This window comes from Osmerus mordax, chromosome 7 (genome assembly GCF_038355195.1).
Source record: "Osmerus mordax isolate fOsmMor3 chromosome 7, fOsmMor3.pri, whole genome shotgun sequence".
NCBI lineage: Eukaryota > Metazoa > Chordata > Actinopteri > Osmeriformes > Osmeridae > Osmerus > Osmerus mordax.
In genome coordinates this window covers 10375076-10400326 of record NC_090056.1, presented here as the reverse complement: position 1 = coordinate 10400326, position 25251 = coordinate 10375076, and the positions used below count along the sequence as shown (strand labels likewise).

The 25251-nt window shown below is 44.6% G+C and overlaps 2 protein-coding genes across 4 annotated transcripts in view; one reads left to right on the top strand and one right to left on the bottom strand.

Moving 5' to 3' along the window:
- LOC136945938 (prickle-like protein 2) overlaps positions 1 to 16289 on the top strand; it is a 45574-nt gene extending 29285 nt beyond the window's left edge. Inside the window, exons 2-10 of one of the 2 annotated variants that reach the window (XM_067240074.1) lie at positions 9716 to 9899; positions 11772 to 11885; positions 12185 to 12322; positions 12648 to 12851; positions 13023 to 13209; positions 14094 to 14248; positions 14356 to 15157; positions 15262 to 16151; positions 16230 to 16289. In XM_067240074.1, coding sequence (XP_067096175.1) covers positions 9768 to 9899; positions 11772 to 11885; positions 12185 to 12322; positions 12648 to 12851; positions 13023 to 13209; positions 14094 to 14248; positions 14356 to 15157; positions 15262 to 16151; positions 16230 to 16289 — 2682 coding nt within the window. In that variant the 5' untranslated portion in view covers positions 9716 to 9767. Of the gene's footprint in view, positions 1 to 9715; positions 9900 to 11771; positions 11886 to 12184; positions 12323 to 12647; positions 12852 to 13022; positions 13210 to 14093; positions 14249 to 14355; positions 15158 to 15261 lie in introns of both variants that reach the window. The other variant, XM_067240073.1, reaches the window with a different exon arrangement.
- Positions 16290 to 17978: 1689 nt separating this feature from the next.
- Positions 17979 to 25107, bottom strand: LOC136945939 (periphilin-1-like). Of its 2 annotated transcripts, none has more exons than XM_067240075.1 (7): positions 24639 to 25107; positions 24355 to 24438; positions 23922 to 24016; positions 23424 to 23626; positions 21908 to 21969; positions 20904 to 21029; positions 17979 to 18521 (listed from the first exon to the last, which is right to left on the bottom strand). In XM_067240075.1, the coding sequence occupies exons 1-7, from the start codon at positions 24669 to 24671 to the stop codon at positions 18336 to 18338; spliced, it is 789 nt and encodes a 262-aa protein (XP_067096176.1). In that variant the 5' UTR covers positions 24672 to 25107; the 3' UTR covers positions 17979 to 18335. The 2 variants fall into 2 exon arrangements, with proteins under 2 accessions (XP_067096176.1, XP_067096177.1); XM_067240076.1 differs by having other exon boundaries at positions 24977 to 25106.
- Positions 25108 to 25251: the final 144 nt, after the last annotated feature.

The window sequence follows — 25251 nt, the reverse complement described above, 5'->3', positions numbered from 1 at the left end:
CCATTTTCGACAACAGTAAAATTTTCTACAATTTTCCCAGTCGCTGCTGCTCACCTCCCAACCTCTCTCCACACTCTCCCATTCTACTAACTCTACATGACAACAACAAAGAAACCCAACCGCTCAACAGCAAGCTACAGTAAGATTCAGATGAAACACCAGAAGACATCTCTTTCATATGCATAACACTTTGCACGTGTATGGTGACCAGTACATGTTTCCCATATGGCAGCATTCACACTTCGGCAATCCCCTCTGCTTACAAACATTTCACTGCCAATAAAGGAGAAATTAGGGAAATGAATTTGGATTCAAGTGACATGATTTATTTTAGGGGACAAAGCAATGGTGCTCACAACCCAGCTCACATCTGTCCCATCTAGTCCAACCTATAGACAGTCAGCATACGAGAGCAAATAGTGGTAAAAGAACAATAAAATAGTCCCCTTTAAAGAGAAATAGGAAAAATCTAATTTGAGAATGAAATGCTCCAAAAGTGGAATATATATCAATCTTGGAGATCTTTTGGGTGTGAAAAAGACTGACAGGGGCACTTTCACTTCAGCCTACAAATGCATCCAACTTCATTCGTTATGTAACCATGGCCAGGTTTTCCAGGTGCATTAGAACAGAAAGAATACTGAGGCCCTCTGGGACATTACCTTAAACAGTCAAGGGGTTCATATCCCTCCTCTATAAGAAGAGTGAATGTGGACGTGACCTAATGGTGTATGGAGGCTTCAGAGCTGAAGTATGGTTGCATCACACTAAGAGTTCATCTCAGCTATGTAGTGTTTAGTATGTTATATGCAGTGTTGTGTTATGCTACTGTATTCTGTACTCTGCTGTTCTCTGCTCTGCACTGACATTCTCTGCTCTGCTGTAATACTGTATTCTGTGCTCTGCTCTGCTGTAATACTGTATTCTGTGCTCTGCTCTGCTGTAATACTGTATTCTCTGCTCTGCTCTGCTGTAATACTGTATTCTGTGCTCTGCTTTCTTCTGCTCAGAGGCTGGTGGGAGGTGGAGACGTGTAAAAATGCATAGCAACAGACTCCATTCTCTCTCACACTTAACACATGCATTACACACTCACACCCTCTTCTTACTCCCTCTTTTCCTCTCTGTCTCTTGCTCTCTTTCTCACTTACTCACTCACTCAGTCACACACACACTCACACACACACACACACACACACACACACTCACACACACACTCACACACACTCAAATAATAATGGGCCCAAAATAAAGACGGCACCCTAAGCATGTTTGTGTTGTAGGAATGTCATGTTGTGCATACTTACAGTAGCTGGAGGAGGAAATGTTCCTTCAAGGGCACAACCTTTGTTCTCTCTGTCTCTGTTGCGTTTTTGTGGTGAAAAGTGAAGCTAACGGTGGCTAATTTGCTAGCCACAGTCACTGACGTTACTAACGTCACTACGTCACTAACGTCACGAAAACACGCGTGACTACCTGTAGCAGAACATTCGTTTCGCATCTGTTAACTTGGGGGATAGCTAGGCTAACTATAGCTTTACTGCAAGGTAGCTGCAGAAACGCCACAAGCAAAGAGGCCAGGGTGATAACTATTTACTCATTTTACTTTGTGATGTGAAACACAATTATTAAATGTAATGTACAATATTAGCTGATATTATTAATTCGGAAACGGTAGTCTACTATTTCACTGAAGCATTAGCATGACATTAGCCTCTGTTGCCCGGGCAACACATACCACAGTGGTCTATGATGCATCTGTTTTCAATCGTTAAAATAAACATTCCTCACAAATACATTTTCTTTGTAGGATTTATTATGACATTACATTACAAGTAAACGATTTGTTGGTGAAATTATCATTACCTGAGGTTTCAAACCAGTGTTGCTCATTGCAACGCTGTAGCCTACGCGAGACACACGACAAAAACATCTAACTTACACAGCTGTTTAGGAAGTCAAACGGCGACAGAACATGTTCGGCACTCCCCTTACTTAAATCAAAAGTCTTTCAATAGGTGAAACTATCTGACTACTAACCTGAATTTCATTGCGACAGCCTAAACTTTGTCAATCTGTTCATGAAAATAATTTCAGCCTAAACCGTACAACGGAACGTTAAATCGAATTCAACCAACGCAATCGCTACCAAGACGAACACAGCAGTAGTCTAGTACTGTACTGTAGTAGTAGAATTTACCGGGGCAGCTTCTCCACACAGGGATATATCGCGTTTTGCGTTGTTACTGACAATGATCGCTACCAGTGAGCTTTTTATGAATGAGCGATTTTCCACTAAATAAATGTCAAGCTTATTTACGTTTTTGGGGGCATTTTTTCAGTTAGCAGATGGTAATGTTTGAATTGCGATTCCATCTTCTACTGCCGGTAACGTCGTAGAATAGTCTTCAAAGGGGGTTCTTTATTATGAATGAATGCAATATGAGTAGGCTAAATGCCAGAAAATATCACGAGAAGGGAAAACTTAAAAGGATGTTTAAGTCATAGAGATTAGGTCAATTTTTACACCGGTCTGCCAAATTTATTCGTTTTGATTCAGCTATGAGGCTGCCTCTTGCAGGGGAAATGAGAAGACATCATATTTCATTCTACACTTAACTCGTATTTTGAGTTGTAAATGAGCAGCAAAAAAAAGATGCTTTTAAATCTATGTAATCTTTATAAATAATAAGTAGGCCCTATGCATTTTTATATAAAATATACAGAAATATCAGTTGTAAAAATGTCATTAAAAAACGGACCCCTGTGCAACCGACGCAAGCAAGCACACCCTACAATGTCCCCAGAAATTGTATCCTCTCTAGTTATTTCTAGAATCATCCTCCTGTAGGCTTCACACAGAGGATAGATTCTTGCTTGTTTCCTGTGACAATATACGTTGTTCCGGTATTATGAGCTCCATCACAATTATGGACATAGCCCTTGTGACTGGTCCCAAGCCCTCTTCTTATAGCATCTTGCAGGCTTGTCTGTACTGTAGTTTTAGTTTGGCACAATGTCTTATGTATAGCTTGATGAGAGATAAAGGTGGGGCTAAGACAGGCTTCATTTGTTTCTGTTTAGTATTGATACACAGACCCCTGACTGCGACACGGGAGTGTAAGTGTGATTTGCCTTGTGAAAACTGGGTGTTCTATTCTAGGTCATCCCACACACTCTGGTAGAAGAGCAGGAATTTGTCACCCATTAATTACTGCTTTCGAGATCCAGAGAAATGTGTGTCTGTAGGTAAGAGAGTTCTACTTTCGATTTCAGGAACAGCAATTAGAACATCAAGGAGATGCATGATAGTGTGGGTGTGTGTGTGTGTATGTGCATGTGGAAGTGTGTGTACCGGTGTCTGTTGCATATATGAAATATAAGGCACTCGATCAGTATATTACTGTATCAAAATAAATGTGAATAGCTGTATGAATCTATGATACAGTGCTAACAGAGAATGTTCTGGAAAGGCTGTCAGGGCTTCCACTGAGGCTTTCTCCCTTTTTCCCTGTGAATTTACAAACTTGCATAAGCAGTGTTAGGTATAATGGTTTATAGCTTTTAATGTTGTCTCTATAAAACTCATTTTAATATAAGACTTTGACAAAAGAAAGTCTATGATGTAAAATCAACTAAATGCAGGCAATTCGATAGAATCCTCCTGGTTTTTACTCTTCGCACATTGCTACTCCTAGTTCCCAGGCACTTCAGTCATGTAGCTTTCATTCCAATAGGGTCATGTGCTTTCAATTAATGTCTCGTTAAGGCTGATCCTTATAAGCTGTTTAAGTATTTAATGCCCTTGATTGGATTATGATCTGATTGGTGCTGTATATAAACTGTCCACTGTTATGTGGTAAATACTTTCTTCACAGTTCATATTCAGTATCACGTAGTTCAAATCACCTAGCTTCATCATTGATAATTGCTTCCAACAGTTTTTAGGAATTAAGTTCAAAATACACTTTCAAAACCCATTTGTGGGTCCTGTATTCTCTGCAAAATGTGTTAGAAATCTTGTCAGAGCTATTGGCTGCCCGGCTCTGCAAGAGTGGAACAGCAACATACTATAGTGCAGTAGCTGTGTTTTAACTCATGCACATCCAGTTTTACTGTCCTTGAATGTAATCTCTACACCAGGTTTCAGAGGGCCCACAGAGGCCACATCACACACACAAACATACATCTGCCCCCAAGGACCTTCAGCAATGTAGCATGTGTGGCCGACGTGTAATGAGGTGCCGACTACGCCACCTAGTTGTAAGTCTAGGAACTCAATTGGTTCGTTCTGAGGGGGAGGAACCCGTGTGTTTGACCAAAGGAACAGTTGACAACCATGCCATATAAACTATTGTACTTTAATAAGTAAAAGGTATTTCCAAGCTTTCGGAATGTCTAAAAGTCTAAAAGAGAGAATGTCTCAGTCCAACAGCGTCACCCGTGTGTGCTGACTGGTAGCCTCATCCGTAGGGCCTCGTCTGTAGGTCTCCCTCCGTAATCCGGATCACTGTCTTTCGGTCCACTGATTACCTCAGTTCCCGTCTCGTTCCCACAGCGTCACCCGTGTGTGCTGACTGATAGCCACGTCCTTAGATCTCCCTCCGTCCTTGATTTGTCCCGATCGGGTTCTCTGTGACTTCGTCGGTCGTCTATCTCCCCTCTTTCCCTGTGACTTCCTTGTTTTATAGGCCAGGTAGCCCACCCCAACTGCGCTCCAATTGGTCCCTTCCCTTATTGTCAATTAGGCCCAATTGCACTCCAATTGATCCCTTCCCTTATTGTCAATCAGGCTTGGTGATTCCGGAGGTACAGCTCCGCTGTCAAAAGAAAAGCAAAACAACCACACAGCAACCAAACAAAGCACACCACTGCAACCCAAATAATAACCCAGTTAACTAAATATACAAATACACCCTGTACCTCACTTTCAAGCCTGTGACACATGCATCTTAACTTAGGAGGAGGAAATCAGAGGGAGGGGAGAGAGGAGGAGCAGAAACAGAGAGGCTGCTTGGATGATTTAAACCTGGACAAATTGATTCAACTTAATCACATCCCTAAATTGTTCCACAAAAATATAGTCAACACTTCACTCCCCTCATCAACAAACAATTCCTTTCATATTTTATCATATCTCTCTCTTTCCCTTTCTCTGTCTCTCTCTGTTTCTCTCCCTCTCTCGCTGTCTTTCTCATTACTTGATCAGCCATTGCATCTGCATGTCCCCACACTTAAATAAACAAATGACAAATTTCCTGTTGACTCCTGCCACCGCTGCCATCCTGTAATTGAGTTTTCTCTCTCATTACTCACTTCGACAAGCTATGGAGACTTAGACAAGGGTTACCGTAGCTACTCATCCAACCCGACACCATGACGACCAGCGCCACTGGCATACGACAGGAGTTGGGGTGGCTGGTTGGTTTGCAGTGTTTGTGTGTGTGTGTGTGTGTGTGGGGGGGGGGGGTCTGACGTTGCTCCTTTCCTCTTTCCCTCCCCCGCTCCTATCGCTCTTCATTATTAATCAGGGCTGGCTGTGAGTTCGGGGGGGGGGGGGGGGGGGGGGTATTGACATTTGTGCTGGTGTAAATGCAGGGGAGGACTTCAACACCAACACCATTTGTGGAGTACCGGGTTAGAACCCCACCCTCCTGCTTCGGGGTGTGCTGCTCCTGATTCACACTATTAAAATGTCATGAGCTTTATTCTGCTTATTGTAGTACAGAGGACTAGAGATATGATGACATTCTACCAAATCCCAACAGGAGTTTAGTGGTTCGTTCTTTAAAGACCAGTCATTGTGTAATTGGGTTTCTGCCTTTGTGAGCTTTGTCCTTCACAACTGTAAGTCACTTTTGCATCTGGTAGTGTGAGCCTCAGGTTAATACACACAACTTCTGTTCCAGCAGTTACAGAAATAGTAGCTGTCTGCCCAATCAAGTAGCAGAAATACTTTACTTGTTTAGAGAGTCCACTAACTCCTGAAGCCTGTGTGATTTGGAAGTCCTTTTACTTCAGGAAACTCATAGGGGTGAGTGGGCTGGTGTCAGCTAACCTCCGTCTGTTGTCCCATTACATTGACAGTGAGTCAGGTGGCTGAGCGGTGAGGGAGTCGGGTTAGTAATCCGAAGGTTGCCAGTTCGATTCCCGGTCATGCCAACTGACGTTGTGTCCTTGGGCAAGGCACTTCACCCTACTTGCCTCGGGGGAATGTCCCTGTACTTACTGTAAGTCGCTCTGGATAAGAGCGTCTGCTAAATGACTAAATGTAAATGTAAATGTGAATATCAATGATGTTCTAATCCAGAACTATTATCAGCAACCATGCACTTACGTCACTACTGCCTGCCATTAGTAGAGGCCTCCTTCTTTCGAATATATTTAATTATTCTCATACAGTCTGTCCACCAACTCAATACTTCTGGATTTTCAATTTAGCTTTAGGTGACCTTTAAGCTAATCAGTAAATTTATGCATTTGTGTTACACTTCTCTCTGAGTGGCCACAGGGCACATTATGAAAGTGTTTGATGTTTTACAGTATAGCAAAGGAAGGACACTGCGTGCCTAGAGGGGGGAAACAAAATCAGTCCCTTGTTTTACAAGAGGAGCATTATACACATACAGAGACACCCACAGCTGTTAAAAATATCGAATTCACACATTGAATATTCTGGTTTTAATATTTCATTAGATGAACTCAACATACAAAGTCCCTCTGCCACTGTCAAATTCAGTCATTAGAAATTATACAAGAACTAAAGAGAGATGGCGAGAAGAGTGGCTGTCTTTTTCGTCAAGGCAGCAGGTATTAGCCCTATAGATCTGTCCATTCTGGACATCAATGTCACTGTGCTCTCTGTCCAGCTGTGAAGACTGGCAGGAGAAAGCCTGAGGGATGGTGATATCTCCTAATGAGCTCCTTGGAATGAACGAAGGAACCTTTATATCTTATGATGCCTGTATTTATGCGTAGATAACTCTGGAAGTTTTTACAAGGCTTGCTCTATGCTATAATATCCTTGCATGTGCTTATATCAGAGTGCTTGTGAAGAACAATTATGATGCTTTGTCATCTCGCTCTACACTCCTAGCTACTTGCTGACTGACGCAGAGTGGAGGCGAGGAAAGAGGAATGAGGCCACTTCATAAGACAGGCAATTTCAGACTTATGTCCTCAACAAGTACAGGACAGGTCATGATTACACTTAAGTTATGCACATTCTGACTGGCATTGAGGATTGAGTCAACAAGCTGATGTCACCAGTCAATGTTTGGACTGTGTGGGTTAGCCACATCTTATGTTTCACACCAGCTTTTTGAAGCTTTGAGATGAAAGATTTTGTACACAAGCGTTTTGTTGGAACCTTCATATAGAAGATGAATCCTGATGATACATGAAGTACAAGGCAAGATGATGTTGGTAATCCGTCGGTCACATGATGAGCACAGTGCTCTGACTGGCAGTGTTCTGACAGTGAGGAGTTAATGCAGCCTTGGTCAGGCTCCCTTCGTAAGCCCAGCACCTCCTCTCATGTCAGCTTTTACATAAATAAGAGCTTTCTTTCTCTCTATCACTCCCTCCCGCTCCGTCTCTATCTCTCTCTCATGCACACCCACACAGAGCCTGTCAGATCCACACAAGGATGAAGGGAGGAGGGAAAGGGGGAAAGTATGACACGTGAAAAAAAAAAAATCATTTCTCTTAGCACTGCATCAACAGCCGTCTTTCATTCTCTCTCTCTCTCTCTCTCTCTCTCTCTCTCTCTCTCTCTCTCTCTCTCTCTCTCTCTCTCTCTCTCTCTCTATCTATTTATCTATCTTATCGGTCTTATCTATCTATTCATCCATCCCCATGTTTTATCCATCTTTTCTCCTCTCTCTCTCTCTCTCTCTCTCTCTCTCTCTCTCTCTCTCTCTCTCTCTCTCTCTCTCTCTCTCTCTCTCTCTCTCTCTCTCTCTCTCTCTCTCTCTCTCTCTCTCTCTCTCTCTCTCTCTCTCTCTCTCTCTCTCTCTCTCTCTCTCTCTCTCTCTCTCTCTGTCGTGTTGTCTGTGTATCTTCCCATACCTTAGAAAGCTTCGGAATAGACTGCAGCTGAGGAAAGATATCATATGCTAATGAAATCAGGCTACTGAGTTACAAAACTACCAATCCCTTCTAGCCACAGCCCTTCAATCTTTACGGCTGTCTAACTGATCAGATCAAATCAAATCAACTAGACGGACATACAGACAGACCTAATGGGGCTCTGCGAGTGATAGTTACCTCTCATGGATAGGATTGTGTGATGAGCGATGGATAGCCCAATCTCTCTTGGCAGACATGTACAGTGTACACACACTAGATCAGACAAAAACACCAACTTTGACTGCTTGTGTTGCTGGGGCAGATCAGAGGATTGAGTGCAACCAACCACTCAGTAAGAGTAAGGGTGTGTTACTTCAAACACACACTCTCACCAGGTTTCCCTGGGGGGCTACTCTCCACTCAGCCTCCATACATGGGTGATGATGTAACAGTAACCCCTTCCCCACCCACCCCACCCTTCCCCCCCCCACACACACACACACAGACACACAAACACACATACACTCACACTATTTTATTTTCTCTATCAGCGGCCATCTTAGGTATGAAGTGTTAAACACTCTGCTGTACTTGCTGCAGGCTGACTCACTAAGTGTCAGTTTATGGGGTTGAGTTCTCTTTTGGTATGTCACCTTTATACACAAATTTACAAAAACATACATTGACATGTTTCCATAAACTTCTAAACTCTGAGAGCTTAGTTTAGCTGTGGATCCTTCTAGACAGCACCAAGAATATGGCAATAGGGCTCTCTGAGGAATGTTGTTGTTGCTGTATAGGTCCTGTCTTCCTCAGGTCCATCATGTGGGACTGATTCTGTCACAGTCACATGATGATCACTCCAGGACCAAAAGCACAGTTTTGTTTAATATGATCATGAGCTACATATGGGGATGTTTGTTTGAAGTTGGGTGACAGTTCCACTAGGAATACATTTCCAGCTCCAGCACTTACTCCACCAAATGTGCCAATTGTTCCCTAAATTAATTGCCTTTCAATTCTATATTTCTGTTGATGCCAGCAATACCTTATCCATTTAATCATTCATGCATTAGTAATGTGTGCAGCTGTTTCTATCTCCAGCCACATCCTCTCTCTCTTTCCACCCATTGCCTCAGCGCTGATGATTATGATTGATATAAATTATCTAACAAGCTCAAACAAACATTCTAATCTATACTGTCAACACTTTTCTCAAGCCATAACCATGATTGACTTGTCGATAGCATGTACATATACATTGATGTGTTCTTTATTTGTAATATAGAAGGTATTATAGAAGGTAGTTCTGAGATTCATACTGGCAAAAACCTTGAATGCATTAAACTGTTTAGTAGAGGGTGTGCCTGTGTGTGTGTGTCCTCACTAGCTGTATACTGTACAAGCATAATTGCCTCTAATGAAGTGTTTACGTGTAATATTCAGTGATTTCACTTCCATAGTCCTGGTATATACCACTGGGAAAATTGATTCTGCAGTGTGCAGCTGCAGTCTGGAATGCTGATAAGAAACTCCCCCCCCCTCCTTCTATCTCCCTCTCTCTCTCTCGCTCTCTCTCTCTCTCTCTCTCTCTCTCTCTCTCTCTCTCTCTCTCTCTCTCTCTCACTCTACTCGTCGTTTGCAGGAAGATCTGTGTCCACTGTAAGTGTCAGCGAGAAGAGCATGTTGTGACAACCATGCCTCTGGAGATGGAGAAGAACGTCACCAAGCTGATGTACGACTTCCAGAGGAACTCCACCTCTGACGATGACTCCGGCTGTGCCCTGGAGGAGTACGCCTGGGCGCCCCCCGGACTCAGCCCAGAGCAGGTGAGGACGCACCCAGAAAGCAAGGCTTCACACTGCCCCACACTGGAACTAATGGAACTGTATCGGTCAGGACAATTACATTATTTGTAGCTGTGTGTGTGTGTCATATCCATAATGATCTGAGCATGGGACTCACTGATTGGTGTAACAGACAGATAACTGTCTTTAAAATCCCCTTTATGGTGCTTAAGTGCCAAATGTCGTCAGAGAAAGAGTCGGGGATGGGGGTCAGATGAACAAACGAAGCATAGAAAATTAACTGTCAAACATTTCATGGAAGAGTAATTGTGAAGAAATTAGTCAATTGTCATTGTTGAAGATGAAACAGTGTGAGCTCAGAGGGTCACAGCCTAATGAAAAGACAACCATGACTAGACCACCAGGTGGTGGATTATTGGTTTATTGTCTGAGTGGCATACCTGCATGCTGTTTGTAATTATCCAGGCTTTTTCTGGAAAAAAATAAAGGTACAATTTGTTAAAAAAATCTTTACATTTGATTATTTGAGAGTGTATATTATTTGCTGTAGACCAAATGAATCACTGACCATTGGAAATGTCACACATCTTAATTCTCACTGGAGCACAGCAGATGGGGGCCTCTGTGCTGTCAACCATACAGCAGGACTGGTACCAGAACCAGGCTCCAACACTCTGTCCTGACAATTCTATCCTCACGTCTAGAAACAATAAAGGACAGTTAAACCTGTCAGAGAAAAGGATGTAAACGTGATCAGTTATTTCTTGATAGAAGAGCTCTGTCCAGATAATAGAGCTGTGATGTTTTTGTGCTCTGTTTCCATGGGGTTGGAGTTAAAAGGTCTGGCTTCTGAGTTTAGCTCTACAGTGGCTATAATGCAGCGGCCCTCCTGGGGCTCTGTTAATAGATGACAGGCAGGCCATGATGATAGTTATTTACTCGAGGCAGCCATCTTGACAGGATGCTGTGAGATGCAGCGGCTCACCCTCTACCAACCGGAGATGAAGGCAATTGAGACTGCCTGTCTTTTGAGACTAGGTTAGAAGTTTGTTCACTTTCGCTCGTACTGAATTGTTATTTAATCAAGGACTTCAGAACATTTACTCTGTGGAAGGAGTTTACTCCACTGACAGGGATCTATTCATTGAGTCATAAAATAATTGGCTGCTATTAAAAGAAGCTTTCCACCAGTACCGTCATCAAGTACAATGGAAGGTTATTTGAATGTTTTTTTTAAATTGGACACAGAACGGAGGATGGTTCAATAGTGTATTAATTTGAGTATTATGTTGCCTACTGAGACTGAAGCTGCTCATTGTTCTCCAGTGCAGCCTTTGCTGCAAAGCCTCTAGATTCTATTTTCCTGATGCTTTTAGTCCCAAGTGCTGTCTTCAAGGGCAAGGTTTATGGAGGACAGAACAATAACACAACCTCCCTAATTGACCAGAGAAAATGGATTGGTAACAGCTTTCAGGTTTACCTGTGAGGATCTAACCATTACAGCTCCCCAGTGGACATGGTCCTCCTCTAACCTGATACAATATTACTATAATATATAAAACACTAATACCTCATCAGTAAATGTTAATATCTCATTAAAAGCTTAGCTGTATGTCGAGTGATGATTATTGTTAGGATATTAAAGCTGTTACGAGTGTTTTTAGAATTACTCTTAATGGGAAGAAGCTATTAAATTGTAGCTTACAATGATAAAAGTTACTTCCAAATAAACCTTTAACATACCCGGGAGTTGTACAATCAATAATGTTACACATTAAATTTGTATTGCAACAGAAAACAATAATCGTGTACATGACTGAGTACTCTGTAGAAATACAGAGATGGTTTACATACATGTCAATACATGTCCTGTCCTGTGTGTTTGTGTCTCAGGTGCATCAGTACTACAGTTCCCTTCCTGAGGACAAGGTGCCTTATGTGAACAGTCCAGGAGAGAAACATCGCATTAAACAGCTGCTTCACCAGCTGCCCCCACATGACAACGAGGTGCCGTAAGACTCTCCACACCCCTAAAAGAAATACCAAGGAACATTCATTTACAAAAACAGCAGATATAGGTTAAAAAAAATATTTGAATAATTCCTATGAAATATCTGTTGTTGATTGATCTTGCCTAGCATAAAGGAACCAAATAATCAAACCCCACCAATCTGAGTTTCCAAACATCCTGTAAACAATGTCACATACCTTTTGACCTTGACCTGAAAGACAACCAGCACTCTACAACCAAAGATGATCCATCCTCACCCCCTGAGTCTGAGCTGCTGTGTGGTTGTGCTTCCCAGGTGCGCTACTGTAACACCCTGGATGAAGAGGAGAAGAGAGAACTCAAACTTTTCAGCAATCAACGCAAGAGAGACAACCTGGGCAGAGGCAACGTCCGACCCTTCCCGCTCACAATCAGTGGGGCTGTCTGTGAACAGGTATGGGTTACTGTCTGTCTCTGGATGTCACTGTCTTCAATCTACCCTGCATCTGACACGGACATTTAGTCTGTGCCACCACTGCATCATGTGGAATCAGACTCAATGCTTGTCTTAATGAGATGCATGTTTCCCTCCTTGAGCTTGTCTTTTGATGTCATATCAGAGGGTTTGAAATAGCAGCCCTCAGTGATGAGATTGTGCACTTTACATTTAAAAAGACTGGATTATTCATTTCATGTCACTGATCTCCCGCCCACCCTTATCCTCTGCTCTTCCATTTCTCTCTCCCTCTCTCTTTCCACCTCTCTTTACTCCGCCTCAGTGTGGAGGGCAGGTGAACGGGGGAGACATTGTGGTGTTTGCTTCTCGGTCGGGACACGGCCAGTGCTGGCACCCTCACTGCTTCGTCTGCAGCATGTGTGAGGAGCTACTTGTGGACCTCATCTACTTCTACCAGGATGGGAAAATCTACTGTGGCAGACACCATGCTGAGAGGCTAAAGCCCCGCTGCTGTGCCTGTGATGAGGTGAGGCCCTCTGGGCTTTGGGTCCTCAGGGACAGGGGTGCAGGGGGTGGATGGTGGAAACTAGAGAGAGCCTCACTCTTTATTTACAATAATCAAGGTTTAACAGTACTTTGGTGATAGTGAGGTAACTCTGTGTAATTGTTAATGATAAGAGGTCGTTCTGCGTTACAGATCATCTTTGCTGATGAGTGCACTGAGGCAGAGGGCCGACACTGGCACATGAAGCACTTCTGCTGCTTTGAGTGTGAGGCCACCCTGGGCGGCCAGCGCTACATCATGAAGGACGGAAGACCTCACTGCTGCAACTGCTTTGAATCCCTCTACGCAGAGTACTGCGACGCCTGTGGAGAACACATAGGTACACGACCAGCGTAATGTGCCTCTCTCTACACTCTTCCAGCGCATATGTATCGGGCTAGTAATCTGAAGGTTGCCAGTTCGATTCCCGGCCGTGCAAAATGACATTGTGTCCTTGGGCAAGGCACTTCACCCTACTTGCCTCGGGGGAATGTCCCTGTACTTACTGTAAGTCGCTCTGGATAAGAGCGTCTGCTAAATGACTAAATGTAAATGTAATATTGTATTCACTGAGTGGCACGCATTCCAACCACGTCACCGACATAATCAACATCTGGATAGGAAACAATGACCTGTAGATGTAGTGTGAGGGGAGTTGTGCCGCCCCTCACCCCACGGCTCCCTCTCAACAGCGGGCCTGCAGCTGCGGGGAGACAGGGCAGAGTGGAGCAGGGAGGTGTGGGTGATCATTATCCTTCCAGGTCCCAGTAAGAATAGAGCGAACGGGGATCCATTCAAAGCGGAGCACACCATGTTGTGACCAGATGGAGCCTGTGAGAGATGATTTCTTTCCCCGGCTCAGGGGGGCTCCATTCAAAGCCCTTCTCCTGCTATTACAGTAAAGGCTGCAGATGCGTAGTGCTGGGGTGGGAAATCGCAGAGACGCCGTCTACAGGGAAATGAGTCCCACTGTTGGTGTTGTATCTCAATTCTTTCAGTAAATGGCATTAACATATTGAGGCGCATGTTTCACATATTAGCTGTGAGTAAGCTAAATCACCTGAGACTGCCTGCTTGACTGTGTTCATTACAAGAGGGTGTTACAATCTTGCACCAGACATAATGTCTTTATCTCAGTCCTTAAAGTTAGATCTGTCCTCTGCTTACTGATGTAATTTCTTCTTTTTCTCTTTCTCTGCTTCTGTTTGTCTCTTTTTGTCCTAGGAATAGACCAGGGCCAGATGACGTATGATGGGCAGCATTGGCACGCCACAGAAGAGTGTTTCTGCTGTGCCCGCTGTAAGCGTTCCCTGCTGGGACGGCCCTTCCTGCCCAAGCAGGGACAGATCTTCTGCTCTCGGTCCTGCAGCGCTGGGCAGGTATGATACAGTGCACTTTACTGTAGAAATAGATGTTTATTTTTCATATTTAGTGGAAATAAACAGTAATAGATATATCTAATCACTTCAACCCATTGATGGATCAGGATCCGGATGAGTCCGACTCCTCTGACTCAGCCTTCCAGAGCGCCCGCTCCCGCGAATCTCGCCACAGCACCAAGATCGGGAAACAGGAGCGTCGCAGCGCTGATCCAGATCGTAGGAGTGCCGAGGTACGACAGAACCCCCCACCTCCCATGCCGGACCGCCTCTCTGCTGAACTGGACCCCATGTCTGTCCAGATGGATCGTCTGAGCCTCTCCTCTAGCCAGACCCCCAGTCGCACGCCCAGCCGCACGCCCAGCCGCACCCCTAGCCGCACTCCTAGCCTGAACCAGGTGTGGATGAGCCGGGACGAACCCTACCCCCCTGCCTATGAGGGCTCTCCCCGTGACCCCTCTCCCACCCCCACACCCCTGCAGCTCCTGGGGCAGTGTAATCCCAGGCAGGACTACAGCCCCAGCCCCAACTCACACCCCCCAGCCCAGAGCCCGGTCAACCCAGGGAAGAGGCCTGAGTCCTGGGTTAAGGAGCAGGGCAACACCAAGAGGACCCCCATGGCTGCACTAAGGGGACACTCCTTCAACGAGAACTGGATCCACCACAGTCAGGATGAATTTAGGCCCACCAAGCTGCGGACCCAAATGAGCTTCAACGAGATGTCCAGCCAGAACCAGGGATTCCCCGATAAGAGAAGCATTAGCCTGCACGGCTTCCAGAGGGACAGCCGACCCCCTCTGACCAGGAACAGGAACCCCATCAATGGCCTGAGCTTCAACGAGCCCCTCACCCCTCTGGAGCAGACCCCCCACGGCTCCATAGAGTCCCTAACCATGTCCAATGCCACAGGTAGAGTACCCTTTCACCTTTAATAGAATAGAGAAGAACTAGTAAGGCTATAAATTGTATAAACAAAGGAATATAAGATCACCTGTGTGTGTGTGTTTCCCCAGGTAACTCTCTGGATGGGGGTACTAAGCGTCAGGAGCACCTGTCTAGGTTCTCCATGCCAGATCTGAGTAAGGACTCAGGCATGAACGTGTCTGAGAAGAGCAACATGGGCACACTCAGCTCCTCTGTCCAGTTCCGCAGCACCGAGTCCCTGTCCTCCTCTCGGCCCTACGGGAACCTGGACGCTCCTCGGGTGGGATACCCCCTCCAGTACTGGGACGCCCCCCAGCCCCCGGCCTTTGAGGGCAAAGGTTGTGTGGGGCTGATGGGCAGCAGTGGTAACCTGCGACTACCCCCCCTGAGTGAGAGAACCCCCCGTCGACGGGTCAACGCGCCAGATCCCGTATCTCAGCAGCAACCGCAGCAGCAACCCCCAGCGGGGCGTCGCAAGCACCACCGTGGTAACCCCGGCAACGGCCACCATCGCAGCGGGCGCCACCACAAGCGCTCCCGCCGCTCTCGTTCTGACAACGCCCTGCACCTGGCTGCAGATAGGCCAAGCCACATGGTGGAACCGCCCCATCGCCGTGTCCAGGAGGACTATGATCGCCTCCCCTCCGGCCGCACGGCCAGGGAGATGTTTGGTCTGGGGGGTCCCGGCGGGTACAGACAGCAGCCCTACAGGCCCTGCCCTCGCACCACCTCTGACCTCACCCTGCAGAACGCAGGTGGGGCCGGCGGCCAGCCCCTGGGTCTCGGGGGGCCATACTGGGGGGAGGGCTATGGTGAGGGAGGGGACCCCTGGTGCTCCAGCTGCTCTTCATCCTCTGAGTCTGAGGAAGACGAGGGCTACTTCCTAGGCGAGCCCATTCCCAGGCCTGTGCAGCTGCGTTACCTTAACAACGAGGAGCTGCGCCACCGCTACAGCCCTTCTGGTCTGGCCGGGCACCCTGCCCTGCACGGACCCCTGCACGGACCCCTGCATGGGCCCCTGCACGGGCCCCTGCACGGGCAGCATCACCACGGCCAGATGCATGGACAGCTCCACACACGCCACAGGAGGAAGAGCAAGAACTGCGTCATCTCCTAGAACCAAGAGAAGCAGAGGGAGGGAGGGGAAAGAGAGTGGGTGGGAGAGAAAGTGACAGAGAGACAGAGAGATGGGAAAGGGAGTGGGAGGGTGAGAGGGAAAGGGAGGGAGGGAGAGAGACCAAAGCAGTGTGTGAAAGGGACAGGGAGAGGTAGGTAGAGAAAGAGGGAGTGGGAGGGTGAGTAAAATGGAGAGTAAAAGAGAGCATGTGTGAAACAGAGAAAGAGAGTTTGAGGAGGGATGATAAAGAGATGCACATGTTTGATGTGTGTGAGCTTACACAACTGGTCCTGCATTGGGGCTATTGTTTGTGTACACCTCCACAGTATGACGTCGTCATAGGCTGAGCTGCCTTACACAACTGGAATGTTTACAATGATAGGGAGTCAGGTGACTTAAGGTGGCACAAACAGAACATTATTGTTATACGATTAATATTTAGCTTAAGAATGGTTTAGGCAAATGAAGGGTAAACTATTAGTGTGTGTACAGTGTGTGTGTTCTACAGTTAAAGGAGCTAATTGAAAAAGCATTCTAAATAATGAGGAATGATCACTAGCAAAAAGCCTCAGCACACACTTCAGGCTTGAAGTGTGTGTGTGTGTGTGTGTGTTGTTTACCCTCACACACATGCTGGTGTGTATGCTGTGGACTAACCAGACTAACCAGAAATCAACACATGATGGTGTGCTTGTGGACAATACGTGTTAGGTTCTCTGCTGTGTTGTCGTGTTCTACCAGAGCTGCTGGGTATGGCATTGGTTAGCTGACCCAGTGTTCTGACCTTGTATAGCTACTAGTCTGTTTAACCTTGTGCTCTACATAGCCTGCTCTCCATGCTTTCTCAAGGACTCTGACCAGTCGGCTCCTTGACCATTCAGGCTCAGTAACGTCAGGTACGGTCTCGTTTTTTCCCGCAACATGCTTTGTTTTTGACGGTTACCTCTAGATTAATAATATGAATAAATAATGTTAAGAATGAAACCTGTTAAATGTATATACAGTCAAATAATTATGTTATTTAAGTTATGGATGTAGTAATGTAAATGTTCTGTACATATTGTCCTAAATATTTATATATTTTGTATCTAAAGAATCATTATTTGTATAACATTATGTAGAGATAGAGATTCTTGCATGTTCATTTGTTGATGTTGTCACCTATTGGAATTAAAGTTTACTTCACTGAAGAGTGAAAGGGTGGTGTCTCCTTCCTCCCCTGGTCTTCAAGCAGGTGGTTGTGTGTGTGTGGGGGGGGTTGTAGTGAGGTGCAATGTGTTGGTTCAGTTTGGTTGGTGAGCTTGACTGACAGGCCTTCTCCTTCCTGACATGTGTCCAGTCTCGGGTGTAGAAACACCATCTGCTCATCAGCATTCTGCTCAGCCTGAATAATTGGCTGTTCAATGATCACCCATCAGGCAGGATCAATGCTTTATTACACAATAGCTCCTGGTTCCTTCTTTGGGTCACTCCCTACATAAATCCACACAGACTGGACTCATAGAAGCCTATTTCACAGAGCATGAAAAACGATCAGGTTCAGGCCATCTGAACATGTACAATCCAAAACAAAAATGTCAAAGAAGCAGTTGGTTGAAGTGACCATTTGGTTTTATAAAAGTTGTGCACTCGTTTTGTGGGATTTGTTTTTCTTAATTATGATAAAGTTATCATTTCAATACATCCACATAATTATACGTTTTTAATTCAGAATCATTCTAGAGAGCCAGTATGTAATCAAGACAGAAATATAGAATGTTTCTGAGTACTGTAAACACGGCTGTTCCAGTAGCAGACATATCAGGCAGGTTGAACCAAATCCACCAGAAGGATGAGCACCAGGAGTGACTTTGACAGCTGACAAGGACAGGCCAGTTCACTGGGGGACTAGCTGTCACAGACGGTAGTGTCCAGTGCCCTCATGCACCACGTACAGTCTACATTCCACAGGCCATGGCCATCCAGTCAGCACTCTACACATTTTAAAGGGTGAGTTGATTCATCAAGCCAGGGGAATGTAAGGTAAGTATCCAAGAGGAGCGTGTGTCACATTGAAGATGGTTCTTTGGAGTCGTAGTCTGTTATGAACTGCTGCATGGCATCCACACAGCGCAGGCCTATCTCCTTGAGGTTGTCCTGCAGGGATGTCTGGATGGGCAGCTCCAGAGATGGGTCTTTCGCTATCAGCATCCTCACCACCACACCAAATGTATCACAATCCTGACGGTACACCTGCAACATGCAAACACACCATCAGCCTAGCCGGCAGTTTGTTGAGAACTAGAGTTGGATTTAGAACTAGAGTTCTCTTCACTGCATGTGAGACGTTTGTTAACATCATGACTCATTTGCCATGGTGAAGGAGCGTTGCACAGATGGTTGTCTTGATTACCAAAGGGGGGCAAAACTGAGTATAGGATTAAGAACAGTATGGAACAGAGGTGGATAGGTAGAAAGATGGTCCTGAGAGGGAGAGAGGAATGGAGATAAAGATGGCGAGGAAAGAAGGAAAAAATGGGGGCTTGAGAGAGCACTGTAGGAAATTCTTGAAGGTTCAAGGACAGTCAAGTCATGTGTATACCATTACCACTGAGTGGATTAGCAGTCTAAAGCAGCACTTACAGAGCAGCTGTTTCCACTGCACATGACACAAGGGCACTGTGGGTATGGGTGTGTGTGGGTGTGGGGGGGCTGTGCATGTGCATGTATGTATGTGTCAGAGAGAGCCTGTGAGCTGGTGTGTGCCTGACGGTGTATGTCTGCATCAGCTACCTGTTGCCAGACTGCTTTCTCACAAAGCCTACCTTCTCTAGTAACCATGGAGATATGAAGAGCAAGAGAGGCCTTCTCTTCAGTTGAGTGGATGCAGAGCCCCACACACACACACATATATACACTCACATACACACGTACACTCACAGCCCATTGACACAACTCCATGTGCTGTGTTGTCACATTGCTTCTGAATCCTGCAGTACGACACGTGGACGAGTCCCATTGTTCAACAAGGCAGCAGCCCTGGGATGGTGAGTCAGTGATTTTGATTGAACTTGGACAAGGCACCTCTGGAGCAGTTTTGTTCTTTTGGTGTAATCAGTCAACGGAGAGTCCTGAGACATTCGGATATTGGAGAAACAGCAGGCTGCGGCCACTGTCTCATATGGTTTATGAAGATGACCAGGAGAAACAGGACAAGCCCCAGGCTGTCTGTTTCCTAAATAAATGTTTTGAATGACTGGAGTACAGAAAAATCCTCTTGCGCTCTCTCTTTCTCTCCAACTCCCCCTTCCTTTCTTTTAATTTCTCTTAAAAAGGTACAATAGGTAGGATTGGTTCAGTAATGTTTTGTCCCCTATAAACGTATTGTGTAATGTAATGAGGCTAATGAGGGTTGCTTAGCAAAACAGATAGCTCAGTGCTAGTGGAATGTCCATTTCAAACCTTTGGAGCATGCCACACATTTCCAGACAATTATGTTCCAACAATCTAGGTCCAACCAATTGCCTTTGGCGAGACATGCCTTCAAGCTTAATTTTGTAAACCACTGTGAATCACATTTGACCTGAATGAAAGCATAAAAATTGAGACAAGAATTTGGGGTGCTGTTGTTCATAATTGAAGTTATTTGATGTTATCTGTTACTAGTTTTAAACCTCCCCCCTGTCCTCCTCGTAACTCTGTCCTCCATGGGATTTCTTACCTCCATCTTTGTTTGAGTGTCTATCATTGTTTACAGAGGTCCACAACCTTGATCTCCTCTCCCACTGAGCACATCAGCCTCTCTCCGGAAAGTTGATGAGAGGCTAAAAGCATCACTTCTGTCTTTCATTCAAAAAATTAACACATTAAAAAACCCCGACTGTTTGTTTAGGCAGCTCACACTCAGCTGTAATGTACACACATACCCCACCAGACATGCCACCAGGGGTAACTACACAATTCCAACAATTAAAACAAACTCAAAACAACGTACAGTACTATGCAGGGCTATGGTTGAATGGAACTCCCTTCCAGATCACATCTCAAAAACCCAGAACAAAGCTAGATTCAAAAAACAAGTGAAGCAACACCTCATGGCTGTTTGCACTGGATACTAGCATGTATTACTAATTTGTATTTATCTACTCATTTATCCTTTTTCCTATTTGCCATCTGTTGTCTGTGTGTTGATGGTTAGGTTATTTAGTCTTTTTTTTTTTTTTTTTTCTGGTGTTTGTATGTTGATTTCTTTTTTGCTATATGTTTTTTTCCTTTTCCTTTATCTGTTGTTTGTATGTTGATTTCTTCTTTGTTACATGCTTTTCCTTTTTTATCTGTTGTTTGGTACGTTGTTTTCTTGTGTGGACCCCAGGAAGAGTAGCTGGTGTCTTTGGCATCAGCTAGTGGGGATCCGAATAAGATAAAATAAAAATCTCCACTGTCCTACTCTCTCAAGATCATTCTCCATCACTCTCAGTGACTTGCTCTCTCTCTTGATCCTACTACCCATCTATCTCTCTTCATTTATTTTTCTCTTCGTATCTGTCTTTTTCTCTCTCCCTACTTCTTTAGCCTAACATCTTAAATGTGGTGTCGCTTTCTTTAAGTGTCTCTTTCTATAAACAGTAGTATTACCTCTTCTATCTCCCTCCTCTTCTCCTGAATGGCTCGGTTTCTTGCTGCTGCCCGACTCACTGTCGAGGGGATCTCTCTCACCCTTTCTCTGCTTTCTTTCTCACCTCCTTTGGTGTCCTGAGAGACCTAGAGAGACAGCAATATTGAGATAGGGAGAGAGAAAGAGAGAGAGAGTGAGAGTGAGAGTGAGAGTGAGAGTGAGAGTGAGAGTGAGAGTGAGAGTGAGAGAGAGAGAGAGAGAGAGAGAGAGAGAGAGAGAGAGAGAGAGAGAGAGAGAGAGAGAGAGAGAGAGAGAGAGAGAGAGTGAGCAGACAGACAGTTAACCAAACACATGGACACTTGCAATTATTGGCTGATATTGTGACAACACCAAAAAGCACCGTTGTCAAAACAATATCCCTATCCAATACAATATTTATTCAGCCTGATGCTTATTTCACAGATACATTTTAAATCAACACAAATGACACTAGAAAACTGTTGACTGTAATAATAACCCAAACCTATGATCACGTAATCATGTAGGGAGGCACTTCATACATTAAATCATTAATTTGATGAACAAATATTTGACAGCGGTTGCTGTTGTCAATGAAGTGTTCTTACTTTTCTGTAGTGTTAGTTGGATAGCCAGTAGTTACATTGTACCCCTCTGTCATATTCATGCCACATTTGTGTCCCAGTGACTGTTTACTGTGTGCCAGCTTGTGAATCATATGTTTGGCCTTGTCTTTGAGAGACCTCCACAGTACTCTGGGAGATGAGGAGGCCAGGGGCATCTGAATCATCAGTATGCGTAAATTGAAAGAGACAACCTTCTCTCGTCTCCGTGTCTGGGTCAAGAAACCTAATTATCACAACTTTCAATTTCACCCCCTTATTCAACACCTGGGCCCTCTCTGTTTCTCTCATTCACATTACAGAGGCGCTTAGAGCTTATCTCCATCTAATGCTTACAAACACATACAACACACACACACAGGCACGCACGCACACACACTTACAGTGATAGACAGGGACGGCTTCTCCTTCTCTCGGCTGGAACCTTTAGACAACCTGGGTGTACCTGTAAAACACACACAGTACATATCTTCAACAAACCCAGATATCTACTGTCCTGTGAGAAACACAGACTCAATCTGTACACAGCACTAGTAGTTGGTCTAATATCTTCCATTGATAACGCTGAGACCACTGGAGGTTTTCAGGGAGGAGCCAACATGGCATTCTCTTTGATAACATTTTCCCAAGACCTCTCCTCTCCATTTTCCTGGCATATTTCTTCTGTCATAGAGATAGTTATTGTCTGCAGGCAGCAGGGGCTAAAATTAATGTTTCTTTAAGCAGAATCCATTGGGTGTGATTTGAGAAATCTGCCTCGCAACACTTGACTGCGGTGTTCCTATGTGAGGCGATAGCTTTGTTATGGCTCATTATATACAGCTGGCTCTAAGCCCAGTCCTTCTCTCTCTCTCTCTCTTACCCCTTGCTTTCACTCTTTTTCTTTCTCTCGCTCTTTCTCTCACACACACATACAACACCACACCGATGAGTCACCATTATAGCGCATCTCTCAGGCACATAGAGAAACCTGTTCTTCACACACAACACACATGCACACACGTACACACCTCCACAGTACTGCAGGCTGTGCAGAGCCAGAGCAGCTGACTGAGATGGAAGGGAGATCACAGATATATCACCATGGCACAGGATTGAGATACATCTCAAACACAACATCAAAGAGATGAAAGATATGGCCTCTACACCCAGCTGTACACATTCATCAAAACCTACAGTCAAAAAGTCAGTGAAAAAGGTTCTATGAAACCACAACACAAATGAATTTCTCGCTATAGAGACACAGCTTGGAATATCTGACATCCTCTATTTGTTTACAATGATGCTAGCACTTCATTAACATATTACCATTAACATGACACATTTCTAACATTATCACTGGCACAGGTGATCCAGAGCTGAGCCTCTATGCTGACGGATATATCACTGGCAGTATAATGGATTTACTATCAGTTGCATAATGGCATCATTGTGTTACATTATAAGTATTAGTGGCCTGTGTTACATAGTGCCAGGTGGCATCGCCACCAGAAGTGATGATGAGGTGCGTAAATTCACCACGTACAGATTGCATAGCTGCAATGCAAATAGCTTCAATTGATCATTTCTTGATAACACTGCCATCTAAGGGTCACAAGATGAGAAGAGACTAAAGGAACAGGGTTGTGTTCAACAGCTTCATCCTAGTCAACGAACCCTAAAGTTACCAGTGTCTTTGTAGAATTGTATGTAATGCTGTTTGTCTTGTTGTGAGACCCAGTGCCAATGATGATTTAAATTTAATTTCAACTTTAAGAATAGGGTTGTGCTCGAATCTGAACATCAAATGAATTTTCCAATAGGTACACGGATTTCACAATTCACTTCTGAGGTCCAACATACAAGTTTGTATTCTACAGACAAATGATTCTCCCAACAATCCAGTAAAGAGAGACGTACTGGAGTGTTCTTTAGATGTTGCTGGAGAGCTGCTGTTTGCAATTCGCTGCTTGCTAATGTTCTGGCGGCTGGGGGGCAGAGTTGACGCTGAGGGCCTGGGTTGGTCCCTCCAGGAGTACTGTGGCCGGGGGGTGAAATGGTTGTACCTCTGGAACCCGAAGCTGAAGTTAGGCTTCCGGAACACATGCTCATCCCGAATGAAACTGTACAATAAAAAGAACATATCTCCTCAAAACACAAGATATTTGTAGACACAGAACCAGACCCATAGATACAGCGTAGTTTGTCATCTGAATCAAGCTCAGAACATAACATATAACAGTAAAGATTTCTTTACTGTTATATGTTATATCAGAAAGTCTTCCTTGAGAGTTTAGGTTGGTTGAGGGGCAGTTCTATGGGCGTATGTGAAGCCCTCTGTGACATGCTTGCGTGTAAAAAGGGCTATACAAATACATTTTGATTTGATCTTCACTCCAAAAGCCAATCAGGTCTTACCGAGGCCGGTATAATCCCCCAAACCTGGGTCTGAAGGAACTAGAGATTCTGGGTCTGGATGGACTTCTCACCCGTCTGAAGGGACTTCTCTTATCCTGAGAATACAAGAACATGGCTAAAAATACACAATGAATGTTGTACTCACCAAAAAGACTGCAATAAAAACAAGGTGACAAATATTGTACTAAACTAACTATGCAATGTGGATGATGCAAAGCGCTATCAACAAAATGTTCAATGGGACATGCAAAGTCTTCCCACAGAAAATGTTGAACCTTTTAGAAAAAAAGACTCCTTCAAAAAATACTTATTTCAAGTGCTTTACTTCACTTAAGTGACTAAAGAAACCCTGCAGATTTGTGAATTAGGCTACCAGTGTGTGCTGAGTGTAGCCTACAACATCCTGAGAGCAGATAACTAGAAGTAGGCCTACCTGAGGAGCTCGTTTGCTGTGACCCTCATCCAGCCTGTGATCCACTGACTTCTGGTTGCGGTCTCTGTGCCTTAACATGGGACACTGAAAAAAGAATTGGAAGCGCTGAAACGCAACATAATGATAGTGTACATGATAAAACTACATTTTTACAGAGCAATGTCTCAATAACTATTTGTACTCGGAACACCTGAAGTTATCGAACAGTAGCCTAAAGTCTCCAACCATATTGCAGGATATAATTCCGCCAAATGACAAACAATGGAGATACATCATGTTCTTACCTTCCTTAGCGGATCGTGTGGTCGTAAATCCATTTATATTGTTTAAAACATCAAATTATAACTTCAAATCAGTAAACGTATGGCTATCTTTGTATGGCTACGACACCAGGAAGTGTTTTTCAGCCCTATGAATTTCGTGACATTGTTACTTTTAATCCAGTAAAAACGTCACCATACTTTCGATTTCGCCACTGTGCAGTTACAGTTTTGTTTAGATAATCAAAATAATCTTTCGAAAGCGTGGTTTGCGCCAGTGGTGTAGCATTCAGATCTCAGTATTCTTTTTTGGTCAAATGCGGAAAGCATGTCAGACATTCTGAGGCCAAGGGCTTACTCACATGCCTAGTGCGGCAGTTCAGTATTGCATTTCAAACTAATAAGTAGTTCAGGTAAGATCAATAGTAAGCGGAATCCTTCCCCCCCCCCTCCTCTTCTCTTCACCTGCGCGACCTTCGCTCGACAAGCCTTCCTGTCACGTTCCACACCTTTAGAAAATGTACGGTGACGCGGTGGCCAGATGATGGCGCAAATGCATCATGATACAGACTCCCCTCGGATGTTTGATGATGTTTCAGTTTATTTCAAATAAGAGTGTTATAAGCAGCAGAAGATA